We start from the raw sequence: 27,874 nt of genomic DNA on the forward strand, positions 1-27,874 counted from the left end.
AAACAATTACTGAGTGCATCTTCAATACCTTATATATATATATATATATATATATATATATATATATATATATATATATATATATATATATATATATACATACATACATACATACACACACACATTTTTTTGTAGTTTTGTGTAGTTCATATTTTATCAGAATTAACCCCCACCCACCCGCTTCCTTGATCCATGGTTTAGACAGCTGTATTTCTTCCTTGAGTTAAAAGTTGCTAATTTCGTTCTCGCTGGTATTTGTTATATCAGTTACATTTGGTTACACCTGCACATGTTACTTTGTTTCATATTCATCAATACTGCTGTTTCGCGGGAGAGCTGCTGCAGGTGACGTCACATCCCGGGGTTTCGCTCTCTCATTTTCTGTGCTCGCTCACTGGTCAAGTGCGTCATGGCGGAGGCCGGATGGTGTAGGATATACTGCTGAAATATGCCTGCTATCGCAACCTTTTCTCCAATATATGGAATACGAGAAACTGTTTTGCAAATAAACACAAGACTATCTTGAACGCGGAGGGAGAAATCTCAGGAACTCTTGTCTCAGAATAAACTAAAATTGATTTGTGGAGCTCTTGAGCGTTCGCGGCTCTCACCAAAAAGAGAGTCGGACAGCAGTGCACGGGCAGACAGGTAACACAAAACACATTTAATATGACTGCAGTTATGTTTGAAACATGAGGAAATTATGTGAATCGCGAAACAATCTTGGATTGGGGTATTCGTCAGGAAAAGTCCGTATAATGTTCATTATATGTTTGTATTTGGGGGGTTTGAGTGCTAATGAAAACTAGATGAGCGGCGGATCTACAAGAGCGCAGTGCGGGATTCAACAGCGTGATGATCGGAGACTAATACTCTGAAAACGCCTGAAATTCAGTCTGCACCTCCGATGACCATACAAAGTCCACGAGTTCATTATCACAGACGTTTATTTAAGAGCATGGAAAAAATCTGTTGACTCAAAAGCAGAAAATCCCTTTATAATAAAACTCTTGAGTCAGGCTGCTCATTTAGCTTAGCAAGCGTGCTAACTGGCTAAATCGTATGAGCAAGGTTATTCAACACCGAATGTAAACAAAAACATGAAAGTAGTTGTATATTCCCTGTAAATGGGATTTAAACATGGGTATATTGTTTAAATCTACACGACTGTGTATATGCCATGCTCCAGAAGAGTGACTTTGTTTAGCCTACCGGTGGCCAAACAGTTAACACATGCTTCTCTCTTAACTTTAGCTTGATGCGCTAAGTAGACAATCCTGCTAATACAAAACACACTCATGAAAGATTTTAAATATAGCGCCAACCCAGCACGACTAGTGGGGTGAAAGATTAAAAACATTGTCCCAAAGTAACAATGTGTGGTGTAAATTTTAATTTTAAGTGTACATTAACTTAATAGCGACGGTTGTTAACCGCCCCGAACATAAAAATAACCCGACAGTGATGCGCTGTTAAGCCGAGCAGGGCGCTGCCGCAAGCGGCCGCACTGTGCAGGAAAGTCCGCTGCTTTGTAGGCCTGGGTCCAATGGCCTCTCCGATCAACATCAGACTGAGCAATTTCAGTGATTAAGCAATGCTGAACAGTTCAATTCATAATGATAGATAGGAGACTTATTTGTGGATTTTGCTTCGGAAAACGTTAACGCAGTGTTTAAAGGTTGGTCAATACCTGAAGCATACAGTTTAACGACGATGAAAGATATGTTTAGAGTTTTGAAGGGAAAGAGTACATGTAGCAGTTTATCGCCATTCCAACAATAAGCAAACAGTGGAGAGAGGACAACTAGGTAGGGTTGCACCAGCTGTGCGTTAGTTCTCACGTAAGTTGGGACGTAAAGTTCACACTAAGGGCTTAGTAATTACTAGTTAGTTTGTATTTAAGTGCTTAATTTGGTTTTACCGCCTGTTCTTAAGGCAAAACTTAACTAGTAGGTCGTAAACTTTCTGTAAAGTGATGCGTTGTCGCATAATATGACGTTTACCTGTATTTATCCAATAAGCAGCCTTCAAATCTGTACACAGAATTGTTAATTTCAGTTTGATCTAGTTACTGTTGATGTTCAAACCTTGTTTACTCACGTAACTGTCAGCTGTAATAAATTCTATACCCATTAAAATACGATACGTAATATAAGTTTAATAAATAGTATATTTGCCCTGTGTTAATAACAATATAGAGTCTAGGAACTGTATATAAAATAAGGGGTGATTAATAAATACTAATACAACAGGCTGGGAAAATAGACATTTATGCATTTTAATATCCTATATATATTTTTAATGTGCTGAAACTTGACACCGTGCGACGCATCCTAAAAACTGCACCGTTTGAATGGTTTCATGCTGAAGAGCCGCTTAAAAGTAAAACTTTGTTTCTCTCGTAAGTCAACATCATAATGTATATCTAAAGGACTGAAGCCTGTCACGCAAAATATGAGCTCATTGATGTCATAAAATATCAGTCTGCTTTTTTATTCCAACCGTTATTCCTGGTCGGAGGCTTCCGTAGTGTTATGTCCTACCTAAGTTTAGTGGTGCAACGCTCAAATATTTAGGAGTGCGTAAATTGTGACTTGGGGCCCATTTACGCCACAACAAGACTAAGGGGGCTTTCACACTAGCACTTTTGGTGCGCACCCCGGTTCGAATGACGTCAGAGTTCGGTTCGTTTGGATGATGTGAACGCTGTCTTCCGAACTTGGTGCGCACCCTCGAACCGTACTCGGGTCCGCTTAAAAAGGTGGTCTGGGGTACGGTTCATGTGAACTCCAGTACGGTTCGCTGCTGATATGAACGCAATCGAACCAAACCGCGGAAGTGAACCGCTATTGATGACGTATAATGTGGTCGTCAGTCTCACACGCGTCACTTTCAAAATGAGCGGAAAGGGTTTACTTTCGTGCATGCGTGCGTGCGTGCGTGTGTGTGTGTATACACTTACCTTGACGAAAAGCGGGATTGACGCACACGCACTGCAAGCAGAGAGATGATTTCTGCTTGCCTTCGCAAAAATTGTCTTCGGCGGACAGCCCGCTGTCTTTTGAACGATTTCAGTATTTTTGCGGCAGACAGACGCAAGTGTGTTTCTGTATCTTGATGTTGAAAACAAAACCAAAGGTTAAAAAAAAGAAGAACAAATGTGAACCGAGCAAGTCTATTCATTGAATTTTGACGCCTTTTCATTTCGCGGTTATCAAGCAACACGATTACGCACCAGCTGCAGCTTCATGACGCAAGTGTACCGCAGTTCGGATACAAATATATAATGTGAACACAGTCCATCGGGGGCAGGGGGGAGGGGGGAGCAATCGAACTCGGGTTCGGAACAGGCAATCGAACCAAGTGTGAAAGCCCCCTAAGTTGTAACTTGCGTATAGCTGGTGCAATAGCTTCTCTTGATTGGTCAGCTTCAGGTTGATCGCCAAATCGGCCCGAATCTTTTAAACATTCGTAACATTTATTGGGATGTCATAACCTGCTTGGCTCGCTTTACTCAGAATTCCTCTCACACGATGTGAGCTGCACAGTAAAAAAAAATCCTGTTGGTTTTACAAAACAAATCTGGCAGTTGTGGTTGCCATAATAATTATGTAGAAAATAAAGTTAAATGTACTGTAAAAGAAAAAAAAAAATCTGTTAAATTTTCAGTAAAAGACATTCATAAACATGCCTTCTGAAACTGTATAAATCTGTTGTTTACTTTATAAGGTATTTTGTTAATCACCGTAGTAACCACAGAGGGGGCAGTGACCAATAAATATATAGCGACAGTGCTCAGTATCACTCACACAAACACTAAACACCATCATGGTAACACATATGAGATTTAAATAATGCAGTAAACACTAACTAAATTACTTCAAATATAAAACAGAACACCCCAGTGTACGAAACTGACGAAAAATATGACGAAACACAACTATTCCCATAAAATAGAATGAAATGTAATGGGTCATGAAGGTAATTGTGGGAATGCCCGATTACTGTTTTTTTACTGTAATTTTAACAATAATTTACTGTAAAAAAAAGTACATGTACTCTTGTTCTTTTTACCATAAAGTTTATACCTTTTACATTTAAATAATGTAATTTTTAAATAATTTTATTGTAAAAACTACTGTATTGTCTTTTAAAATATATTAAAACATTTTACTGCATATTTTGCAGTTAATATTTGTTAATCAATTAAAATTGTATTTCTGTAGCATTTTTACAGTATTTTACTGTTAAAATTACAGAATTTTTTTACAGTGTGCGACCACACGAGCATCAACGATTTCCACGCGATCTCTCCCGACTGGAAAAAAACGGTTGGAAGCCTGCACAATAGCTGAAAATCGCACTATGTACACCCACCTATAGATGAACTTTTAGGATGGTTGTAATGCCACTGTTTTTAAAAAAATTCAACATACCGGCTCGTTCACACTCCTCTCTCATTTGGCATAAATCCAAAATTTTCCCACCTCGGAGCTGTGGAATGCGGCTTTGAAACCAAGTTCATTTGGAAGTATTCTTCCAAACTTTCTGCCTGGAATTATGCAGTCCTCGGGAAAAACACCTATCAGCCTCAAGTAACACAATCTTCACCTGTCGCTGTCCGTTCTGTGTGTGTGTGGAGGGGCTGCCTGAGCCCCGCCTCCGACACATAGAGCAGACGAGAGGACAGAAGCGGCGCGACTGGCTTAAATATTTGTAATATTCATTCTTATGTAAACAAACACAATGGGCAATATCGAGATAAGCAAAAATTATCGAGGTCACGTCCATATATTTTACGATAAGTCGATAACGTAATTATCATGACAGGCCTTGACGTCCATAACACTGGTATGTCTTACCACAATTTACACCGGGTTATTTCATTAATGAGTCTTATAGAGGCTTGAGTTCATTCATCAGATCATAATTTACATCATGCTTTTTAACCGCATGCAGAGTGGAGCTTTTGTGTCGCTCAGTTCATGCCCGTGAGCAGCCTTTGGAAGACACGGCTGAATCTTCGGATGACACGCAGCTCATTTTTCCATCTCCGTGAGTTAACGAACCCCACATAACACACGAGACACGTGAACAGTGCAGCGTGTCTTTCTCTGTACATGACGTAACTAATGTACAGAGATTAGTTTTTATCCTATATCTATATACACTGGCAGCTAAAAGTTTGGAATAATGTACAGATTTTGCTCTAATGGAAAGATATTGGTACTTTTATTCACCAAAGTGGCATTCAAAGTGATCACAAATGTATAGTCAGGCCATTAATAACATGAATACTATTACATTTACATTTATGCATTTGGCAGACGCTTTTATCCAAAGCGACTTACAGTGCACTTATTACAGGGACAATCTCCCCCCGGAGCAACCTGGAGTTAAGTGCCTTGCTCAAGGACACAATGGTGATGGCTGTGGGATTCGAACCAGCGACCTTCTGATTACCAGTTATGTAATATACAATTTGAAATAAATGTTCAGACCTTCTTAAACTATTTAAAAAAAAAAAAATCCTTCACGTGCAGCATTGACAGCTTTGTAGATCCTTGGCATTCTAGCTCTCAGTTTGTCCAGATTCTCAGGTGATATTTCACCCCAAGCTTCATGTAGCACTTGCCATAGATGTGGCTGTCTTGTCGGGCACTTCTCACGCACCTTACAGTCTAGCTGATCCCACAACCTCAATGGGGTTAAGATCCATAACACTCTTTTCTAATTATCTGGTGTCTTTTTGTATTTCTGTTGTGAAAGTGGCTTTTTCTTTGCAATTCTTCCCATAAGGCCTGCACCCCTTAGTCTTCTCTTTACTGTTGTACATGAAACTTGTGTTAATCGGGTAGAATTCAATGAAGCTGTCAGATGAGGACATGTGTGGCATCTATTTCCCAAACTAGAGGCTGTGATACTTATCCTCTTGTTTAGTTGTTCTTCTGGGCCTTCCACATCTCTTTGTTCTTGTTAGAGCTAGTTGTCTTTTGTCTTTGAAGACTGTAGTGTACACCTTTGTATGAAATCTCTTGGCAATATCAAGGATTTTAGTGCCTTCATTCATCAAAACAGTGATTCACTGAAGAGTTTCTAGAGAAAGCAGTTTCTTTTTTGCCATTTTTGACCTAATATTGACTAGTCTATTGCATTCTGTGGCAACTCAAAAACAAACACAAAGAAAATGTTACGCTTAATTTATTAAACCAACTTTTGGCCGTGTGTGTGTATTTTATATATATAAGGGCTGTCGATTTAACGCGCTAATTCAGTGCTATTAATTTTATTAAAAATAATGCGTTAAAAAAATTAACACCATTAATCGCAATGCTCCCGGACAGTCATATGGTAGATTCCTGAGAAATGCAAGCTTGTAGTACCACCTGTTTACTCCAGAGGGCAGTAAGTGAAACTTTGGCTGTGTGGCAATGCGCAAAAAACAGCCTTGAGCAGCAGACACACAACAAACATTGCGTTACGTTCTTGTGTTCAAAACACTTGGAGCGCAAATCCGAACTAAGGGATCTAAATATGTGTTCTAAATATTAAACTATATTTAACTTGACACAGTGACCTAAAAATTTTATGTTTATGACGCTACACAAGCATGTCTGACGCAGGTGTATATTGACGGGTCCTTAATCAAGCCCTCATAATAAATCTCGAACTGATTGACAAATTCACTTGTGTAATGGATTCCTGTGAACTGTATGCCAATGATTGGCTTATGTTCAATAATATGGTAGTAAACAATACATTGTATTCTAAAGCCACTTTTTGTATTGTCTTATTAATGATTAACTCTTCTGCCACAAGAATGTAATGCATTTTAATTATCTGTATATTTTTTTATTATATATATATATGAGGGGCTTTCTCAGTAAATGTTTATGCGATTATTCACGTTTAATTAATCGGGACACCATGTAATTAATTCGATTAAAAACATCGGTTATGTTGTTTTTGTTGTTGATATTGAATTGCTCATGCAAAAACATCACAAGAAAAGTGGTCGATACTAGATAGTCACTATGAGGGGAAAAGTCTCCATGGGTGTCCTGTGCTCTTAAGAGTTCTCTTCCAGAAAGTTAGGCCTACTAAGGGAAAAGTACCAGGATGTTGGGTGGGAAAGGGCATATAGGCCTACACGTTTGCAACAATGAAATGTGAGTGTGTGATGACAGAATTTTCATTTTAAGTGAACTATCAACAAGTCAATACTCAGCTGTTGTATTAAAAATATCCTTTTAATGTTGACAAAATGCATAAAAATGGAGGAATGCTGTACAGTAGCTTGGTTGATTTTGTTTTAGATCTGTTATTATCTGTTTCTTTACTCACAATGGTGCATTTGTGTGCTTATCCTGAATGTCTCAACCGAGTGGAGAATGTGAGATTACCTCAGTATCCATGGCAACACGAATACGTCACACAAGAGACTGCTTGGTCTCCACCCTCTCCTAAAGTGTTGGGTTATAGTTAAAATTATTAAATATTGATATTTTTCACACCAAAAACAATCGTATTGCTTTAGAAGACATTAATTTAACAGTCTTTATTGATGATGTTTATGCTGACTGTCTGTGATTTGTGTGAAAGAAAAATCGCAATTCGCTTAGACCTACTGAGCTAAGAAATTTAAAATTTTTCTTCAAATGTGTTCTGTAACTCCTGGGATATGATGAATAGTGGTCAATTGATATGTCGTAGATGTCAACAAATCTCAAATTCTAAAACAAAATCAGAATTTAATTATCAGCATCAGTCGATACATTTTCCCCTTTGGAAGTGACTGAGACATGTAAATGACCAGTCACGGTTAGTTTTGTGGTTTCGTTCCATGGGGTTACAAAAATAATAGACTGGTATTCAACATGGTGTCATTTAAACGGTCCGCATATCAGAGCAGCAACAGAAGTGTTTGAGCTCATGTTAAAGTGCTGCCTGTTTCATTCTCCCTCTCCTCAGCAGTTCCCTGTAACATTTATAATGATAAAATGCAAATATCAATAAAACTTCTATTGTGTACCATATGCAAATATGCAGATATCTCATTTAAAAAGATGTAATTCAGATAAAGATAAAATCCAGCATTTTCATCCTGTCGAGTGCTCCTCTTAAATCGTCCTCTGAGGTACTTATTCCATCAGCCAGAATCAAAAACTTAAAGCTCAGGATCAAAACTTAAGATTCACAAATCATGACGGTCAGTCTGTGACAATCCAAGCAGGCGATCCAGGCCGTTTAAACTGTCAGGAAATTGTTGCTTGTGCTAGATGTGAGGGCAGTTTCAAAGTAAAAGCATTTTACGTGTGCTAGAAGTAAATATCTTATTCACTATGCACTGTATGTGCAATTGGTTTGATTCTGTATTTTTTGAGAATGCGATTGCTAATGTTACATGCCATCCATGGACTACTGTGTGTACTGTTATTGCTTTCTAATATAATAACAATTTCTTCATGTGCAAATAAATTACAAAAATTTTATGACTAAACAAAAATATGAAGAAACCGCTATCTACCATTTAAAATACCAAATATATATATTTTAGTGTGAAATTTTTAAATACAGTGCTAAAGAGTTTACTAAATATTTTTAGAAATTGTATGTTTGTTATTTACTAAATTGTGATATATCAGCATGAAAATAATTAGGGTTTTATTATAATGCAATTATCACCAGGGAATTTGTATTTGTGGTTGCGTACTCGTAGGGGTGTGAAAAAATATTGTTTTTGCGAATAATCTTCATTTGAACTATATCGATTCTTAAATCCCAAGATCGGTCTTTGTTCACCTTTTTGTTTGCCAATGTGTGAATGGCTTGTAACGCAATGTAAAAAACGAGCCCTTCCTGGACTTTTATTAGCCTGTAGACTGATTTTCATGCCAAGGCAGCGGGTTGGCTTTGCCAGGAAAATCCAAAGGATGTGACGTTTATGCACGCTCATGAGAGCCTAGTCTCAGTGCTTCTCTTCTGCTATTCAACAGCAAACTGCAACACTAGGTAACGTTACCTTAGAGATAGAATCCAGCAAATGTCCGGCTGCAAGCACAACACTGACTCTTACACAAACTCAGCGTAAGCCAAAAAAAAAATTATCTACTGAATCCCATGTGGCTAAGCGGGAACGTGATCGTGGTCGATCGAAAACTAGAGTGGACATCGGCAGGGCGTTTGATTCCTGGAGGGACCGTTGTTCGGTTTTGGGGACCCTGAATTGGCGTTGTTATTATTGGACAGGTAAGGTTGCATAACTGCAAAGCATGTGAAATATAGTGCCATAAGGATTGATCTGACCTAACTTCATCTTGCCTGCTAATGCTGACGAATTGCAAGCTACCTTGCTTAATAACTTAAACATTATTCCAACATTCTTCTCTATATACTAAAAGTCAGGTATACAGGATATATTTAAGCAAATACGCTGGTTTCTTGATTTGTAGTACAACATATACATACTATAGTAAACTGTCTGGTATAGTTTATTATGTAGCTGTATGTGTTTATCAGTATGCTATGTTAGCTAATAAGTGGTTTTAGTTTATTCTCAAAGTTTGTAGTAAACCAATCATAACTGTGTAATCATAACATCTGTCAGCATGATGCCGGTGAATCACGTTCAGTCTCTTTGTATGTTACATCATTGTTTTGGCCTTATGGAGTGTGTGCATGAGTGTGAGCATGTGCAAAAGGTAGCTGGAGTTCACTTAAAGGCCACAGGTGTTATTAATAATGAGGGTTTCTGAATCGTACGTACTCCTGGTTCTGTTTCATTCCTACTGACCGCCAGAGGCAGTGTAAACACTACTAGATTATTGCAGCGCCAGCCAGATAGGTCGAGAGAATATACCAACAAAGTCACGGATTGACGTATGCTGAGCCCTGGGGGTTGTAAACCACAATCGCTCAGCACTCTGCCTCTTTTGCTTTCGTGGTAGTTTGTTTTGGTTAAGTGATATATTGCGCTGTCAAGTGCAGCTTACGAGAGCAGCGAGATATCGTCCTCACAAGCTGTGTCAGCGCGCATCTACGCCTCCGCAAAGGATTTTAAGTGTTTAGCCGTGTTTTGGTGAGTTTCGTTCCTTTTTGTTGGTAACACTCTGTGCCTCTCTGTGCTATCCGGTGGCTGGTGTTTTCCGCGCTATAAGTTAATGGTCTCCTGTTGACGTTATCATCATCCATTCAGTTGTTTTGAACTTTTTTCAATTTTTTTCGTGAGATATTTCTTGACATTACCTGTCTGTTCACCCGGAGGAATCATTTCATTGTTATTTTCCTTGACTTAAACCTTACGATTCTAAACCGAAGTTGTTATTAGCGAGTAACTATGGCTCACAGCTCGATTGCCACTGGTTTCCCACTGATTTGTAAGCTGTGCCCTAATAATCTCCTCCCGGACGACGGTCATGACATCTGCCCGTTGTGTTTGGGTGTTCAACATCTGAGAGAGGCTCTCACGGACCCATGTCTGCACTGCAGTCTTTTACCTATGTTGGAACGGCGGCTATGTCCAAATCAGTGAAGTGGTTTACTCCTGAATATACTAATTGGCCCTATAGAAATAAGGTGTTAAGTTAGTATGATTTCAAAGTACAAAAAACTTAATGTTTCTAGATGCTCAGATGATTTAATATAATGTTCATTACAAACATGAAATGCAACAACTTAAATATTAATTGCAATTATGTAAAACAAACCAACAAAAAACACTGCATCGTGATTGGAAAAACAAAAAACTGCTTCGTGATGAACGTGTATGTCTGCCACCACCAAAGACCATTTTTGACCTAGGGAAAAAAACCTGCCTGTATAATTAACCGCATTAGCTGGGAGATACAGTGCATCCAGAAAGTATTCACAATGCTTCACTTTTTCTGCATTTTGTTATGTTACAGCCTTATTCCAAAACAGATTGAATTTATTATTTTCCTTAAAATTCTACAAGCAATACCCCATAATGACAGCGTGAAAGAATTTTGTTTGAAATCTTTGCAAACTTTGCCATGACACTCAAAATTGAGCTCAGGTGCATCCTGTTTCCACTGATGATCCTTGCTGTATCTACAACTTGATTGGAGTCCACCTGAGGTAAATTCCATTGATTGGACATGATTTGGAAAGGCACACACCTGTCTATATAGGGTCCCACAGTTAGCAGTGCATGTCAGAGCACAAACCAAGCCTGAAGTCCAAGGAATTGTCTGTAGACCTCCGAGACCGGATTGTATCGAGGCACAGACCTGGGGAAGGGTACAGAAAAATTTCTGCAGCATTGAAGGTCCCAATGAGCACAGTGGCCTTCATTATCCATAAATGGAAGAAGTTTTAAACCAAAAGGACACTTCCTAGAACTGAGCGATCAGGGGAGAAGGGCCTTAATCAGGGAGGTGACCAAGAACCCGATGGTTGCTCAGACAGAGCTCCAGCGTTTCTCTGTGGAGAGAGGACAACCTTCCAGAAGAACAACCATCTCTGCAGCACTCCACCAATCAGGCCTGTATGGTAGAGTGGCCAGACGGAAGCCACTCCTCAGTAAAAGGCACATGACAGCCACCTGGAGTTTGCCAAAAGGCACCTGAAGGACTCCCAGACCATGAGAAACTAAATTCTCTGGTCTGATGAAACAAATATTGTACTCTTTGGCCTGAATGGCAAGCGTCATGTCTGAAGGAAACCAGGCACCTCATCACCTGGCAAATACCATCCCTACATTGAAGCATGGTGGTGGCAGTACTGGAACTAGGAGACTAGTCAGGATCAAGGGAAAGATGAATGCATCAATGTACAGAGACATACTTGATGAAAACCTGCTCCAGAGCACTCTGGACCTCAGACTGGGGAGAAGGTTCATCTTCCAACAGGACAACGACCCTATGCACACAGCCAAGATAACAAAGGAGTGACTATGGGACAACTCTGAATGTCCTTGAGTGGCCCAGACTTGAACCTGATTGAACATCTCTGGAGAGATCTGAAAATGGCTGTGCACAGACGCTCCCCATCCAACCTGATGGAGCTTGAGAGGTCCTGCAAAGAAGAATGGGAGAAACTGCCCAAAAATAGGTGTGCCAAGCTTGTAGCATCATACACAAAAAGACATGAGGCTGTAATTGGTGCCAAAGGTGCTTCAACAAAGTTGAGCAAAGGCTGTGAATACTTATGTACATGGGATTTTTTTTTTTTTCTTTTTTTTTTTATTATAAATTTGCAAAGATTTCAAACAAACTACTTTCATGTTGTCATTATGGTGTATTGTTTGTAGAATTTTTAGGAAAATAATGAATTTAATCAATTTTGGAATAAGGCTGTTACATAACATGTGGAAAAACTGAAGCACTGTGAGCAAAAGGGACATTGTAACTGAAATAAACCCATATTAATCGATATTGAATTGAAATTTTAATCGATTCGAGAGATTGTGAATTTAATTGAATCTGGAAATCTGTATCATTGTTTAAGTGCTCATTCTCCCTCTCTCTCCTCAATAGTTCCTTGTAACTTTTAACTGTCTTGTTTAATGATAAAAGCAAATATCAATAAAACCAATATAATATACCATTTGCTAATATGCACATATTTGGTTTAAACAGATGTAATAAACCAACCTCATAACGTCCAGTTACCTGAGGAGCACTCATTTATCTCCTAAAGCACGTATAATATCAGAATCTTCTCAGCAGTTCCCTGTCACTTTTAACTTTCTTTTCTAATGATAAAAGGCAAATATTAAAAAAAAACTTCTGTTATATACTGTTTGCAAATATGCAGATATCTCGTTTAAACCAATGTTATTCACAAATCCAGTGTTTTCTTCCCCTTGATGTGTGTATTTTATCAGCCAGAATCAAAACGTAAGGATCGGGATCAAAAGTTCCTCTGATTCACAAATCGTGATGGTCAATGGTCACAATCCAAACAGGCGATTCAGGCTGTTTAAACTGTCAGGAGATTGCTGAACCTGCACGCGCGCGACCAAAGTCTTTATAGCAAGTCAGTCCAATGTCAACCATTTTTGGAATGCTTTCGGGAGGCTATTTCCAGTCATGAAAGTGCAGCTCCGATCTGCTTGAATGGGGAAAGGCCGAAATCTCAAATGGTTTGACAAAATTACAATCAAAGAACATATTTCATATCAGCAGTAAAATCTGACAATACTGGTATCATATGTGTATCATAAGTAAATGTCTTATTCACTTTGTACTATTGGTGCAATTGGTTTGATTCTGCATTTTTTGAGCAAATTTGATTGCTCACATGGACATGCCATTTATGTTTGCTGGACTTCTGAATGTCGTGTTTTCAAAAGTACCGGTAATTTGGTGCCAAGTCGATACTAAAATAAAAAGATGTAATGATACCAGTGTTTTTGCAGTACCGAACTCTGACTCAATCCGGTACCAGTGCGCAATATGACCGCTCTGTTAGTCCTTTTACACTGAAATGGAACATTAGCAAATTAAAATCGTGTCATGTCCTAATGTCATTTATTAAACTGCTAATGGCTGCCTTCTTGGTGTGGATGAGCGGAGTAATTTGAATGTATAAATTCTACAGCTCAAACACTGGATACGCATCAGACATTGAGAATCATTTGCATTGTTTCAACTGCAGAGCACTCATCCACTGTGAACCATGCAACACGTATAAACTACATATTTATATAATTAAATCACACGTTTGCGCTTTAATCTCAACTCAAACTTTATTTACATTTGAAGTCAAAAGTTTGCATACATTTAGGTTGAATTCATTAAAAAAAATGTTAACCACAGATTTAATATTAGCAAACTATAGTTTTGGCAAGTCATTTAGGACATCTACTTTGTGCATGACAAGTAATTTTTCCAACAATTGTTTACAGACAGATTGTTTCACTTTTAATTGAGTATATCACAATTCCAGTGGGTCAGAAATTTACATACACGTTAACAAGTCTGGTTCATCCATGGGAGCAATTTACAAATGCCTGAAGGTACCACGTTCATCTGTACAAACTATAGTATGCAAGTATAAACACCATGGTACCACGCAGCTATCATTGTTTATTTGGAAGACCCTTATGCGAACTAGCTTTAACTTCCTGGCTGATGTCTTGATGTTGCTTCAATACATCAACATAATTTTCCTTCCTCATGATGCCATCTATGCAGCAAAGCACCCCCACAACATGATACAGCCACCATGGTTTGGATGGTGTCCTTTTGGCTTGCAAGCCTCACCCTTTTTCCTCCAAACATAAAAATGGTCATTATGGCAAATGGCAAAACATTTAAATTCAGAGATGAATAGTAAAATATCATCTGTGTAAAGCAAAAGCTTATGTGCCATTCCTTCCACCACCACCCCTGGAAAATCATCCTCATTTTTTATTGCAGCTGCTAATGGTTCCAGGGCAAGACAGAACAATAATGTGTAAAGAGGCAACCCTGCCAGGTGCCCCATCCAGAGTAAAATAATCTGAAATTAATCCATTTGTTTGTACTGCCGCTACCGGGTGTCTATAAAGTAACTTAATCCATCCATTAAAAGTATTCGCGAACCTGTATATTTCCAAAATCTTAAAAGGATAATCGCATTCTGCTAGGGGTGCAGCGGTATACCGGTTTCACTGTGTACCATGGTTTGAAAATGGAGTTATCATACCATGTACATTTGCTTATGTACGGTATTGAGAAAAAAATACAACCGGATGGAGAATCTCAACTGCGCGTGCGCATCTCCTTTATTCCTTGTCTGCCTGTCAGACTCGTCAACTTGCGCAGCGGAGAAATTGTCTGAGAGAAGCGAGGCGGTCTGACATGATGTGTGTGTGTGTGTGTGTGTGTGTGTGTGTGTGTGTTAAAGCAGTGTTTCTCAACTAGTCTATTCGTACAGCAGGGAAAGAGCAATGCCATGGTTCTCCCATTGAAGATATTTCTGCGGCCGCCCAAGTGATAGACTATTTAGGACTGCCGACGTAGATTTAATGATAATCTCGCAAACGGCTAAAGCAGACATGGGCAACATGCGGCCTGCGGGCTGGATCAGGCCCTCCACATGGTTTAATGGGGCCCGCGGCTCATTTATCGTAAAAGTGTTTTTATTTTTCATTGGATATTTTAGTTAACTTGCATTGGGACGTAACGTGTCTCCACAAGCGTTTAACATGCTCAGGGTTGCCAGATAAGAGACGAAACACCCCCAGGTTTGAGATTTATACTTGCACAAATTGGAAATATTCCGCCTAATGTTATACTTATTTTGTGCAATCTGGCAACCATGCACACAAGTCTGCTATTGCTATCTCTTCGCTTTCCCCTTTGAACAAACATGGCGATCTGTAGTGCAATATTCTGCTCAAGGAAAAGTGTTATACGGCTACACTTGTGTCCATTCTTGAGGCTGCTTGTGATGTTTGGTGCTACTAATTTTGCAGGTAAACCTTCTCAGTGATTAAATTAAATATTTAAGTAGATCTCGGCATCATTGACACACGCAGGAGTAATCATTGACGTGAGCAAAAGCAAGCCAGAGACAAATATCTATTTATTATTTGTGCAATTTAGAAACGTTGAATTCCCTTCACACCTGTATGTTAATCTAACTCTTGCAGTAATCATTTATCATATTCATTCAGTTGTGTGCTGATAGTGAAACCATCGAGGAGACCCGCATCATGACTCTTTCAGCATGTAAACGGGTAAAGTTTTAGGAAAAGAAAGTAAACTTGCCCGCTTTGCAACAAACATTAAAAGTTCTATACATATATTTTTTTAATTATTAAAACTGAATAATAAATTAAAAGGAAGTAGAGATGGAAAAATACATTTATAATCTCCGCCTTTATTCAGTTTTTTAATGCCTCATAGAAAAGTATCTGTCTTTGTAGAGCAATATAATACTTTAGGCAGTTGCAGAATGGTCTCACTAGTCACAGATACACTTCAGAAAATGGAGTACACAACTATTTCTGGGCTTACGAGATACAAAAACTAAACCAATGCAGAACATTGTATCTCAAAAGCAAAAGAAAAAGTGGCCCCCTATGCACTATTACAGCCCGATGTGGCCCCTTTAACAAAATAGTTACAAATATTAATAATTACACATCACCTTTAAAAATTAACTGTTATATTTTTTCAATGTTATAGTTTGATATGAAATAATCTAAAGGTAAAATCTATTAGACCTCATTTTATATCAACAGTGGCCGTTTTAGTTAAAGTTCAAGATGTGTTTCAGCTAGTATTTATTTTCATAAATACATTAATTCATTATTATTACTATTATTTAAGACTAGCACACTGACCTAACCATGGTAATAAGGAGCCTTTCCTTCTGTGTAATATGTGTATAAATATGTAATATTAGGTAACAAATGGGATGATAATAATGGGCTCATAAAAGTAAATATTCTCTTCAATGTTTAAAATGGTGAGAGACAAATTCCTGTATATCATACCATGAAAATCTCATACCATTGCAACCCTACATTCTACCATAGCAAAGAACTTTTCGCTGTCAATTGAGATGGCAGCGACCGAAGTCTGATCATTCACCATTGACCACATGATACTGATGAAACCCCTAATGTTATCAGAAGAGCTGTGGCCCCGAATAAACACCACCTGATCTATATGTATAAGAGATGTCATAACTTCATTTGTAATCCAAACTTTTTGACTATTTTTTACATCTAGTTGGATCAGGGAAATTGGACAGAAAATCTTACTCACTTGGATCTTTGTCCTTTTTAAGAATCAGACTGATCCGGGCTTGTGTCATGGTTGGCGGAAGCTTTCCATTCTTTAATGATTCTGTATAAACTTCTAAAAAAGATCTATAAAATTCAGCGGCAAATCCATTTGGCGACGGAGCCTTGACTCATCCAAGTTTATCTAAGAATCATAGTTTTTCAGTTTAGGGAGTTTTAATGATTCCACAAAATTTCTTATATCTTCATCATTAGATGAATACATGGAGCTATAAATAACCGAAGTATTCTAACAGAGCACGATTCTATTTGGCTCTCAAAGATGCACGGGCGCATAATATACTGGACGCGCCAAGGCAGTCGCGTGCATGTACAAGATCGTGCAGACACGGAGTACAATCCAAGCACTGTCCTTGCTCTTTTCCAAGTGTTTTAGCAGCAGCTAATATGAATGTGTAGAAAATAGCATTAAAAAACCCCACTTTATTAATTTTGTAGCAGGATTGCACGTCTTACGCAACATTTGAAGTATCCCTGCACATTCCGTGTTCACAGTGCATGAAATCCCAATATTTTTTGTTTTTACATGTTGGTGAAAAGCAGTAATCCACACATTGGAACACAAAATATCAACGGTTTCATTCTATACGACTGAAAATCCATGTCCCTCCAAGCATAATGTCTCATCATCATCTCTCTCTGTGCAGCGTAGACTGTTTAACACGCCTGTGCTCTCATAAAGGGACAGAGTGCTGGTTTTATTCCCACTGTAAAAAAAAAAATCTCATTTATTCACCTTTAGAGATAAAGCGCCGAATGAAACATAATAAACTTTGTTAAACCCCAGTTATAAATCTGCCTGGAAATCACAATCTGCTCAGTATCCAAAATGTAAGTACATTTAATTAGGTTAGTTTCAAAACATAATAATTCGACATGTAATGGCGTTTGATAAGAAGCAAAATCACTATGGCTATTCGAATATTATTATCAGTGTGTTTATCTGCAGGGTGAAGATGAATATTCAAAACAGTCTACTTCATATCATCCTCATGAAACACCAGTTATTTCTCATTTCTGGACCGTACAGGTTTTTTTGTGCTTTGTGAATCAGGCTGTGTTGGTCTTGTAGGTTGTCTGATTTCATGTTATATACACATTGTTAATTCACAGATTATGCCTAATCTGTATATTCATATATATATATTGCCCTAATGTATATTACACGTCACAACAGATTCCTTTTCTCAGTGATTCGTATGTTTATCTCATTCAGCCAATAATCGCATCTTTAACTTGGTGATTAAATCATTTATCCTTTGTGTGAATATACTACACATGGCCAAAAGATGCATGACTAAATGGGTGACTGAAAACCCATCATCTGCACAACAGAACTCTTCGCTTAAAAACTCATGTGTAAATGGCAGGAAGGCTGAGGTTAATATGATGCATTTATGAATTTGTATGTGTAAAGCGCTTTGGATTACATAAGGCATAAATCGTATCTTGCAAATTATAAATGTGATTCAGTTTGGGGGGACTTTGTCTTAAAAACATAATATACGTAGAAAAATAATTATCTTCCAACACATTTTTAGATCCAAGAAGGTTAAAAACGGCTATTTATCATTTTTGTGTTGGTGTCAGTGAAAATTTTGGCAGAGCCAGTAAAAATCTGAAGCACTGACCCCACCGGGCCATTAGCGAGAATCCTTGGCGTTGAGCCCTGCAACTGTTCTTCATTAGACATTTCTAAAAATGACTAAATAATTTTTTTCATTTTATATTTTTATGATTTTTTTTATTTTTATCAAATTGCAATACATATCAAATCGGCTAGAAAAATATCATTGCAATATCGAATCAGGAGGTCTGTGGCAATTCCCATCCATAGCACACCAGTGCAATTTTCTGCCGATCCGGCTGGAACACCGTCCTGAATTACTCTTGACGGTGTTTCCAGCAGCACATCTATGCAGCAGCGCTGCCCTTTACTGACTCTAAAGCGTAAAACACAGCTATACAAGTGCCAGCTCTTTTGAATCTACAGCGCAAAACATACGGTGCTTCTGGTATAGTTCGATCCCAAAAGTACCATTCTAGTGAGCGAACAAGTAATCTTATACTGATGTGCAAGTTATGAATGTCCAACTCAAAAGTAAATAAGTCACAAGCCTGAAGTAAAACAGGCTACATTACACAGTCTAAACTGTCTTTAGAACATTAACTGTTTATTTAATGAAGATATGTGTCTCTATTAAATCAAGCAGTGCATTAACTGACTGGTTGTTCATATGACAATGTATAATTAAAGATACATGAGTTTTGTTGTAATAAATGGAATTGTATAAAATAATAAATTAATGAAATATGCAATCACATTTCATGTTGGTTAAGATTTTAATTTAAAATATAGTTAGGATCTATTTTTGGGTTCCATTTAGGGATGATCCGATACGGAAATCTCAGTATCGGTCGATTCTGATTGATACCAGTGTGGTTTTTAGCATAATCAGTTTAGAATATCTTTTCATTATTGTGTGGAACTAATTGGGAGTACTCTTTAATATGTAAAACACAAACCTCTAACTACACATTATTTCAATATAAATGTATAGCTTATTAAAAAACACTTTATTATTAACTAGTATACTGGATAAAGTAGCAGCAAAATTAACAGCAATTCACCAGTAGAAAAGAAACCAGTGTTTTTTTTTTTTTTTTTCCAAAAATGTTTCACATTTTTTGTTCAATATATTTGTAAGACATCAGTCCACTTTTCATTCACAGTTATTTTTTGAAACCCATTCAATTTAAATATTGTTATAAATTGTAAACAAATACTAATGATGACAATAATAATAATAAATGGTTATTATTATGGACTTTTGACTTTGAATTTTAAATACAACAGTAATATATTTAAGTCCTGCACTTTTTAAATCTCACGCTTTTATTTTGACATTCCATCCAAATTCTCCTGGAAGTCCTGTATGTATATGTTTGTATGCAAGTTCACAATGTGCTTCTTATTCAAATTCTGGTCTAATGCACCTCTGGTGCCATTCTATATGCATATTATAAGTGAACCGAACTATTGAGCATCTACATCTGAGATGTTGTTTATGAGTAGCGCTCAAATGTTGTGCAACGCGTGAAGGCAAACATAGCCACGAGTGTGTGTGTAAATGGAGCAGAGCCATTCACTAATATGCTGGCGCTGCGCACACAAATATATTTACCTATTAAACACAGCCTTTTGTGATTCACAGAGCTATCGCACGTCTTCAAGTGGCTTTGAATAAAATGCACGAGTCATATGAACTGCTTTAATGGTGTTTAAATGGTTCTTTGTCATTTTTGGAGCTTGACCGTAATGAACATGACTAATACACTATCTCATTTGGATCGGGCTCGTCGAACTGATATTCTATCAGTCTAAAAGCTTCTGTATCGGAGCCGATACCGATCCAGCTATCAGATCGGTGCATCCCTAATTATATTTACGTCTCTTAAAAGGTTGCAAACACGTTTTACAAGAACTGTATTCAATGTATCTCTGATTGTTATATTTGCTCTGTAGAAATCTGAAATGCATGATTGTAACAGACAGAGGGTAGTAAATGCAATAAGAATTTCATTTCCATATAATTATAATTTTTTTTTTTTAAAGTACTAAAAGAATGACTGGAATCGTTACTGTAATCATTAAGGAACCAGAATCGTTAAGAGTAGTCTGAACCGGAATCGTAAAATTGTTTTCTATTCGCATCCCTACTTGCAATACCTAGCTGTACTGTTTAGGGCGGCTAGGGTCCGGATTGGGACGTAGGGAATGACTTTTCCTTTTGCTCGCATTCATGTTTTCCACAATAATAGACTGGTGTGCAACAAAGTCTGATTCAAGCAGTCCCCTGATGAACAGATGTGCATGAGCTCATGTGCTGACTCCCCATCTCTCCACAACTCTTCCCTGTAACATTTTTATTTTATCTAATTTTCTCCCAATTTGGAATGCCCAAATCCCACTATTTCTTAGGTCCTCATGATGGCGCGGCTACGTCTCGTCTCTTATCAAGTGGCTCACTGTGCATAACGGCGTGGAGACTCAAAGCACGTAGAGGCTCATGCTACTCTCTGCGATCCATGCACAAATTACCACGTGCCCCGTTGAGAACGAGAACCCCTAATCTTGACCGTGAGGTGGTTACCGCATGGGATTCTACTCTCCCTAGCAACTGGGCCAATTTGGTTGCTTAGGAGGCCTGGCTGGTGTCACTCAGCATTCCCTGGATTCGAACTCTCTACTCCAGGGGTGGTAGTCAGTTTCAATACTCGCTGAGCTACCCAGGCCCCCTTACCTGAAACTTTTAACTGTCTTGTCTAATGATAGCAACACTACTTCTATCATACACTCACTGAGCACTTAATTAGGAACACCTGTACACCTACTTATGCAATTATCTAATCAGCCAACTGAATGGCAGCAGTGTGACACATTACATTATGCAGATTCGGGTCAGGAACTTCAGTTAATATTCATATCAATCATCAGAATGGGGAAAAAAACATGTTCTCAGTGATTTCAACCACGGCAGGATTGTTGGTGTCTAGACAGGCTCTTTTGAGTATATCTGGAACTGCTGATCACATGGGATTTTCATGCACAACAGTCTCTAAAGTTTACTCAGAATTGTGACAAACATTTCTGCAGACAGAATGCCTTGTTGATGAGAGAGGTCAACTGAGAATGGCCAGGCTGGTTGAAGCTGACAAAGGCTACAGTAACTCCGATAACCCCTCTGTACAATTGTAGTGAGAAGAATAGCAATATGCTGATATTTCGTTTAAAGTAAACTACTGAATTTCTTTCAAAGTTATAATTCACTAACCTCACAAAACATGCACAAATGTATTGATTTCTTCTTGTGAAGCTTGTATTCCTGTGGCGCACTCATAATTCTTCCTGTGAAGTGTTTATGATATCAGTCTGGATCAAAACTCTGTCCCTCTGGCTCATGAATGTTACATGACACTCAAATGCTACACCAGCCATGTCAGCATTTCAGAGCTGTTTCCAAGCATTATGAAAGCAAAATGCTGCAGGTCCACTCCATTACGCAATTCCAAATATCTCTACTGCTATAATTTATTATACAAATCTATAAACTCCACACAGTAGGCTGATCACAGACAAGGAGGCGATGACAGCATTTTATTAGACTTGTAATGAGGAATTCACACAAATGAAGGTACATTTTCTATGTTGCCGGTGAATTTTGCAGTCACACACCACTCTGATGGGTGTTTTTTGTTTCTGTTCAATTTGTTAGCTTGTAAAATAATGCAACACATTCCAGTTTTGTCCTCAAGGGGGATCTGTTGGCCTACAGTCAGTCAGTAAGGTTGCTGGTGTTTACATAGTAAACAGTAGCTCTGTGCTACTTTCCCCAGCGGCTCAGCAGTAGTCTCAGTTAGCTGTAAATCTAGAAGCAAGACGAAAGCAATGTTCATGCCATTGCGAAGAAGTTAACACCTCTCTTGGTTTTCCAGTGGATGTTTTCCAATGACTTATTATAATAAAGAAACTCAATGATTTTCATGGCATTCGTTTTAGTAATTCAGTAGCTGACTGAATTAATTGACTCACTCAAAAAAAAAAATGGTATATTGTGTTTTCAGGCTCATGAACTCTGTGCACAGCCATTCAGATGTTCAATCGGGTTCAAGTCTGGGCTCTGGCTGGGCCACTCAAGGACATTCACAGAGTTGTCCCGTAGCCGCTCCTTTGTTATCTTGGCTGTGTGCTTAGGGTCGTTGTCCTGTTGGAAGATGAACCTTCGCCCCAGTCTGAGGTCCAGAGCGCTCTGGAGCAGGTTTTCATCAAGGATGTCTCTGTACATTGATGCATTCATCTTTCCCTCGATCCTGACTAATCTCCCAGTTCCTGCTGCTGAAAAACATCTCCATAGCATTATGATGCCACCACCATGCATCACTGTAGGGATGGTATTGGCCAGGTGATGAGCGGTGCCTGGTTTTCTCCAGATATGACGCTTGCCATTCAGGGCAAAGAGTTCAATGTTTGTTTCATCAGACCAGAGAATTTTGTTTCTCATGATCTGAGAGTCCATCAGGTGCCTTGTGAAAAACTCCAGCTGGCCTTTTTACTGAGGAGAGGCTTCCCTCTGGCCAATCTACCATACAGGCCTGATTGGTGGAGTGCTGCAGAGATTGTTGTTGTTCTGGAAGGTTCTCTTCTCTCCACAGAGAAACGTTGGAGCTCTGTCAGAGTGACCATCGGGCTCTTGGTCACCTCCCTGACTAAGGCCCTTCTCCCCCGATCGCTCAGTTTGGCCGGGCGCCCATCTCTAGGAAGAGTCTGGGTGGTTCCAAACTTCCATTTATGGATGATTGAGGCCACTGTGCTCATTGGGACCTCATCTCAAGGATGATCAGTGGAAACAGGATGCACCTGAGCTGATTTTTGAGTGTCATGGCAAAGGCTGTGAATACTTATAAGTATTCACAGCCTTTGCCATGACACTCAAAATGTGATTTTTAATTTTTTTTTAATTTTTATAAATTTGCAAAGATTTCAAACAAACTTATTTCACGTTGTCAATGTGGGGTATTGTTTGTAGAATTTTGAGGAAAATGTTGAATTTAATCAATTTTGGAATAAGGCTGTAACAAATGTGGAAAAGTACTTTCCGGATGCACTGTATATGTCAACGTACTTTAAAATAAAAATTTTGTTTTGTTGTTAGAAGTGAACAATCTGAAAAATATTTTTATAAATACACTCTGGCAATGAAATATTTAGAAAGATAATTATAATCTGTGTTGTTTTTTTTTTTGTTTTTTTTATACGAGTGAGATGAGGAAAGAGTGCTGTTGCATTACTATATATCCTCTTTATATTTGCATATTCCAAATGGACTCGAACCGAATTTAACCAAACATATTTTTTAATGTCTGGTTAAAATAACACAATAATAAAAACAAGTTACAGTGATATAAATACACATGGAATAATGTACATTAAGGAAAACGGGTATAGAATGTATGATGTTTTACATTACTAATTATATTAAAGAAAACCGGCTCACAGGCTTTTCTTTATTTAATTAATGCACTTTTGTGTTGAAGTTAGAATTTCTTTTGCATGGTGAGCGCTGTTACAGCAATACATTTTATGTAATATCCTTGCAATAAAATGTCTTCGCTTGTAGTAAAATATTGTATGTAAAAGAGTCTTTTTATGTGATACTTTATTGTGAGCTAGTCCAAAGGAATTGCCGAACCTCACAAATTTTTTTTTTTTTTACTGCCAGGATAATATAACGGGCACAGTGATATTGAAAATAATGTACATTAAGACAACACACAGGTGTATTATAAAATTAGGTATCAGCACATTACATAAATGGCATAAGAAAGATCAAAGATGTGTAAAAGCTTTTACTTTTACACTTTTTTATTATTAAACTCTTGCATTGAATTCATATTTTTTTGTTCATGAGACAAATAAAAGTGCACAAGAATACTCTCCGCTGTCTTTGTTTATGAATATTTATAATAAAAACACATTTATTATAAGCAGACTTTCAAAAATTAGATGGGGTTAATGTTTGTATGAACTATAATTATTTAGTTTAAACTTGACAGTTGATTAGCACTACCATAGTGCTGGATTGAGCAGCTGCAGGATTGCAGATCCATTGCAGTCTGAAGGGAAAAAAAATAAAGCTTAAAACTGCTATGTGGAAAAAAAAAAACTTTGGGATTGTCGGCGGACGATTGGCCTGACCCGATGTGAATAGCGACATTAGAATGCATTGTTCCTATTCAAAAGCTTTCCCAACCCTGCCTGTACTTAACGTGGAACATTCCTTAAAGGCATCTCTGGATCTTTAGCTGAGGTTATCAGATTGCTTTTGTTTTGACTGCAGTGTCTAAGGAATCAATCTGACTGAACAATAGTTACAGAAAAGTACATTTAATAGAAGTAATTTTAAGAGCTTCTCAATGTTTTTATTTTTTAGGTGAGCTGGTCTGTGAAGTGCCACACACCGACTGTAATCTCATCTTGGACTGATCTTTAATACCTGATCCACTGAGATGGATGGACGCAGTGAGGATGAAAGTGTCACCAACAGTACTGGGGAGTCCAGGTAATCGGATGGAATATCATTTTAATGTTTAAGGTTGAAATATAAAAGGAACAGTCCAAAAATGATGATCATTTTCTTTCCATCATGTTGATCCAACCCATGTTATTTCCTCTGTGAGACACACAAGGAGATGTTGGAAAAAATGTCCAAGCTTCTGTTTCTCATTACAAGAAAATTGGATGATGATTCATACACTCAAACTCAAAGGACAAAGTACCACAAAATCATTGCATTATATTCCAAATCATCTGAAGCCAAACGATACCTTTGTGTGAGAAACGGGCTAAAATTGCTTATTAAATTGTAAATTCATATTCATTTAATATTAAATGCATTGTATAAATGCCATTTTTAACAACATAAGTATATGGAAAAGATAAAGCAAGCAAGAAACAAACAATGGCCAAAGTAGATTTGATGCAATGTTCAAAATTTAAGTTGTTTCTCTCTGTACTAAATATTCACCTGTGCCACAGCCAGTGTTGAAGTGATGGACTAATCAGATTGTTGTAATCATATCACAAAAATCAAGATTAATGCAAATTATATTGTTTAATTGTAAAAATACTATCAATTGTAATCTGCTTGCAATCATCATCATTATGGTTAAAATGTATTAATCTTATAGTTTACAATCAGAACATGCAAAGTGTCTTGTTTGAAATGATTCATCTATCTGATTTGTATAAATGTGCATGTGTCTCAGTAACTCAGATGATGAGTCTGGGTCAGGCTCTGGCTCCAGCTCAAGCAGTAGCAGCTCCAGTAGTAGCCAGTCAGAGAGCAGTGACTCAGGAAGTGGCTCAGATTCCGGAAGCCAGTCAGACTCTGACTCTGAGAAATCCAAGGAAAAGAATGATCAGGACAACAAAATTGATGGAGCAGCGGTAAGGCTTTATACATTTTTTTTGTTAAGTTGTCTGATGAATGGGTAATTGCCAATGTACTGCTTTAAAGGGGGGTCAAGCACCACAATTCAATCACTTGCTTAACACACTCCGAGATATGTTTGAACATCAACAAGTGAGTGGAGACAAAAAATGGTTTAAGGGCTATTTGCTGTATATCAGTATATCATGGCACAACGTTTGAACATGTGAAGAGTGATGATGATAGAACAGTTTGCAAATTAAAGTTTTGGGTGTTTTATCCAAACTTTTGAGAATGAATTGAGAACCTCACTCAGAGCATTGGCACCAAAACAGCTTTGGGGTGTAACATAAAAAAATTGGTATTTACACTTTCAAGGAATGTTTCCTTTGAAACAGTTGAACTCTGTTTTCAGCATTTGTGTCAATGTTGTTTACCACAGAAAATAATTGTTCTAAAGAAAAAAATAATGTGCAATAAGATACGTACAATGAAAGAAAACTGGTCCAATACACAAAACGGTAACTGCACACTTTCAAAAGTATAGCCTCAATACTTAAACATAATATTCGTTAACATGACTCTAATGTGAAAACCTTTTCCGTGTAAAGTTATCCAGAATATATGACTTTGTTGTCATGACGAAGTAACATCAGTAAAGTGTGTAGGCCTAAAGGGCATGGTCACACATACTTTCTCAGGGCAAAATTCCATGGGCGAAGCTGGCATTGGCTGACCAAATATATAATTGTCAAGCAGCCATTTTAATGCTGCACTTTGTACTCCGTGTGTCTTGAGTTAAAAAGAAACTGGCCGCTAAAATGATATCCTTGTCCATCGTGAATATTCAGTGTAGCTGTGTCTGAATTATCGCTCACACAGAGCAATTCCTATTGGTCAAATCAGTGCGAAGTCCACCACTGGAAGCTAAATTCACTATTGCACAGATTCCCACTATGATGACTGTATTTTCCCATGGGATGTTGCAGTTTGAAAATATGTGACTGTGCGAAAGTTACCATGACTTAAGGCAATGTAAAGGATACCTTTTGCGTGATGTGTGCACTTGGCAGTCTTGTGATGTAGGGGCATTTACATTTTTATTAAAACACAAAGGGACCCCCCCAATGTCTTTTTTTTTTTTTTTTTATTATTATTTCTTATGGGGTGTCCCTAATGCCTTATGGGGGGGCCCCCGCATCCCTCTTTTAGCAGTTCAAAATTAGTGTTGTGGGGGTTTCAAGGCCCTTTAAAGTAAATGTAAATCCAAATTTGAAAACATTTACTTCATGTTTTTAGTCTCATTGTGCATGATTCATCAGTACATGTTATTCCAAAGAATAAATGTTTGGTAAAACGTTGTTTTACAGTTTGTCTCGCATATACAGTGTTGAGGAAAAAGTATGTTACCCTTTGGAATTACCTGCATTTATGTAAAATCTGGTTTGATCATCTAAGTTGCAGTAATAAACACAATTTATTTTAACTTATAACACATAAATTATTGTATTTTTCTTGTACATATTGAATACTTCATTCAAACATTCACAGTGTAGGTTGGTAAATGTATGAACCTCTAAGCTAATGATGTTAACAAAAGCTAATTTAGAATCAGGAGTTGGAAAACCTGGCATCCAAATTAATCCGAGATTGGAGGTGTTTGTTAGAGCTACTTTGACTTCTAAAAAGTACTCAAATATTTTAAGTGTGCTAGAAGCATCTGCTGATGTGGATCATGATTCGCAAAAGAAAAAGTTCTCGGAAGACATACTATCAAGAATTGTTGCTTTGCATAAAGCTGGAAAGGGTTACAAAGTTATTTTGAAGAGCTTATTCATCTGTCCACAGACAAATTGTCTATAAATGGAGACGATTTAGTACTGTAGCTACTCTCTGTAGAAGTGGCCGTCCAGCCAAGATAACTCAAAGGGCACATCACAAAATGCTCAATGAGGTAAAAAGAATCCTAGAGTGACCGCTAAAGACTTGAAGGAATGATTGGAACTGGTTAAAATATATGTTCATGAGTGTACTATACAGAAAACATTAAACGGCCATGGTGTCCATGGCAGGACACCACGAAGGAAGCTGCTGGTTTCCAACAAAAACAATGCTGTGCACC

General features: G+C 37.8%; 1 protein-coding gene across 1 annotated transcript in view; it reads left to right on the forward strand.

Moving 5' to 3' along the window:
- Positions 1 to 417: 417 nt before the first annotated feature.
- The window catches only part of chd1 (chromodomain helicase DNA binding protein 1), an 89,171-nt gene continuing 61,714 nt past the window's right edge, over positions 418 to 27,874 (forward strand). Inside the window, exons 1-3 of the mRNA XM_052116265.1 lie at positions 418 to 648; positions 24,754 to 24,882; positions 25,589 to 25,769. Coding sequence (XP_051972225.1) covers positions 24,830 to 24,882; positions 25,589 to 25,769 — 234 coding nt within the window. The 5' untranslated portion in view covers positions 418 to 648; positions 24,754 to 24,829. The remainder of the gene's footprint in view (positions 649 to 24,753; positions 24,883 to 25,588; positions 25,770 to 27,874) is intronic.

This window comes from Xyrauchen texanus, chromosome 43, assembly GCF_025860055.1.
Source record: "Xyrauchen texanus isolate HMW12.3.18 chromosome 43, RBS_HiC_50CHRs, whole genome shotgun sequence".
Classification (NCBI taxonomy): Eukaryota; Metazoa; Chordata; class Actinopteri; order Cypriniformes; family Catostomidae; genus Xyrauchen; species Xyrauchen texanus.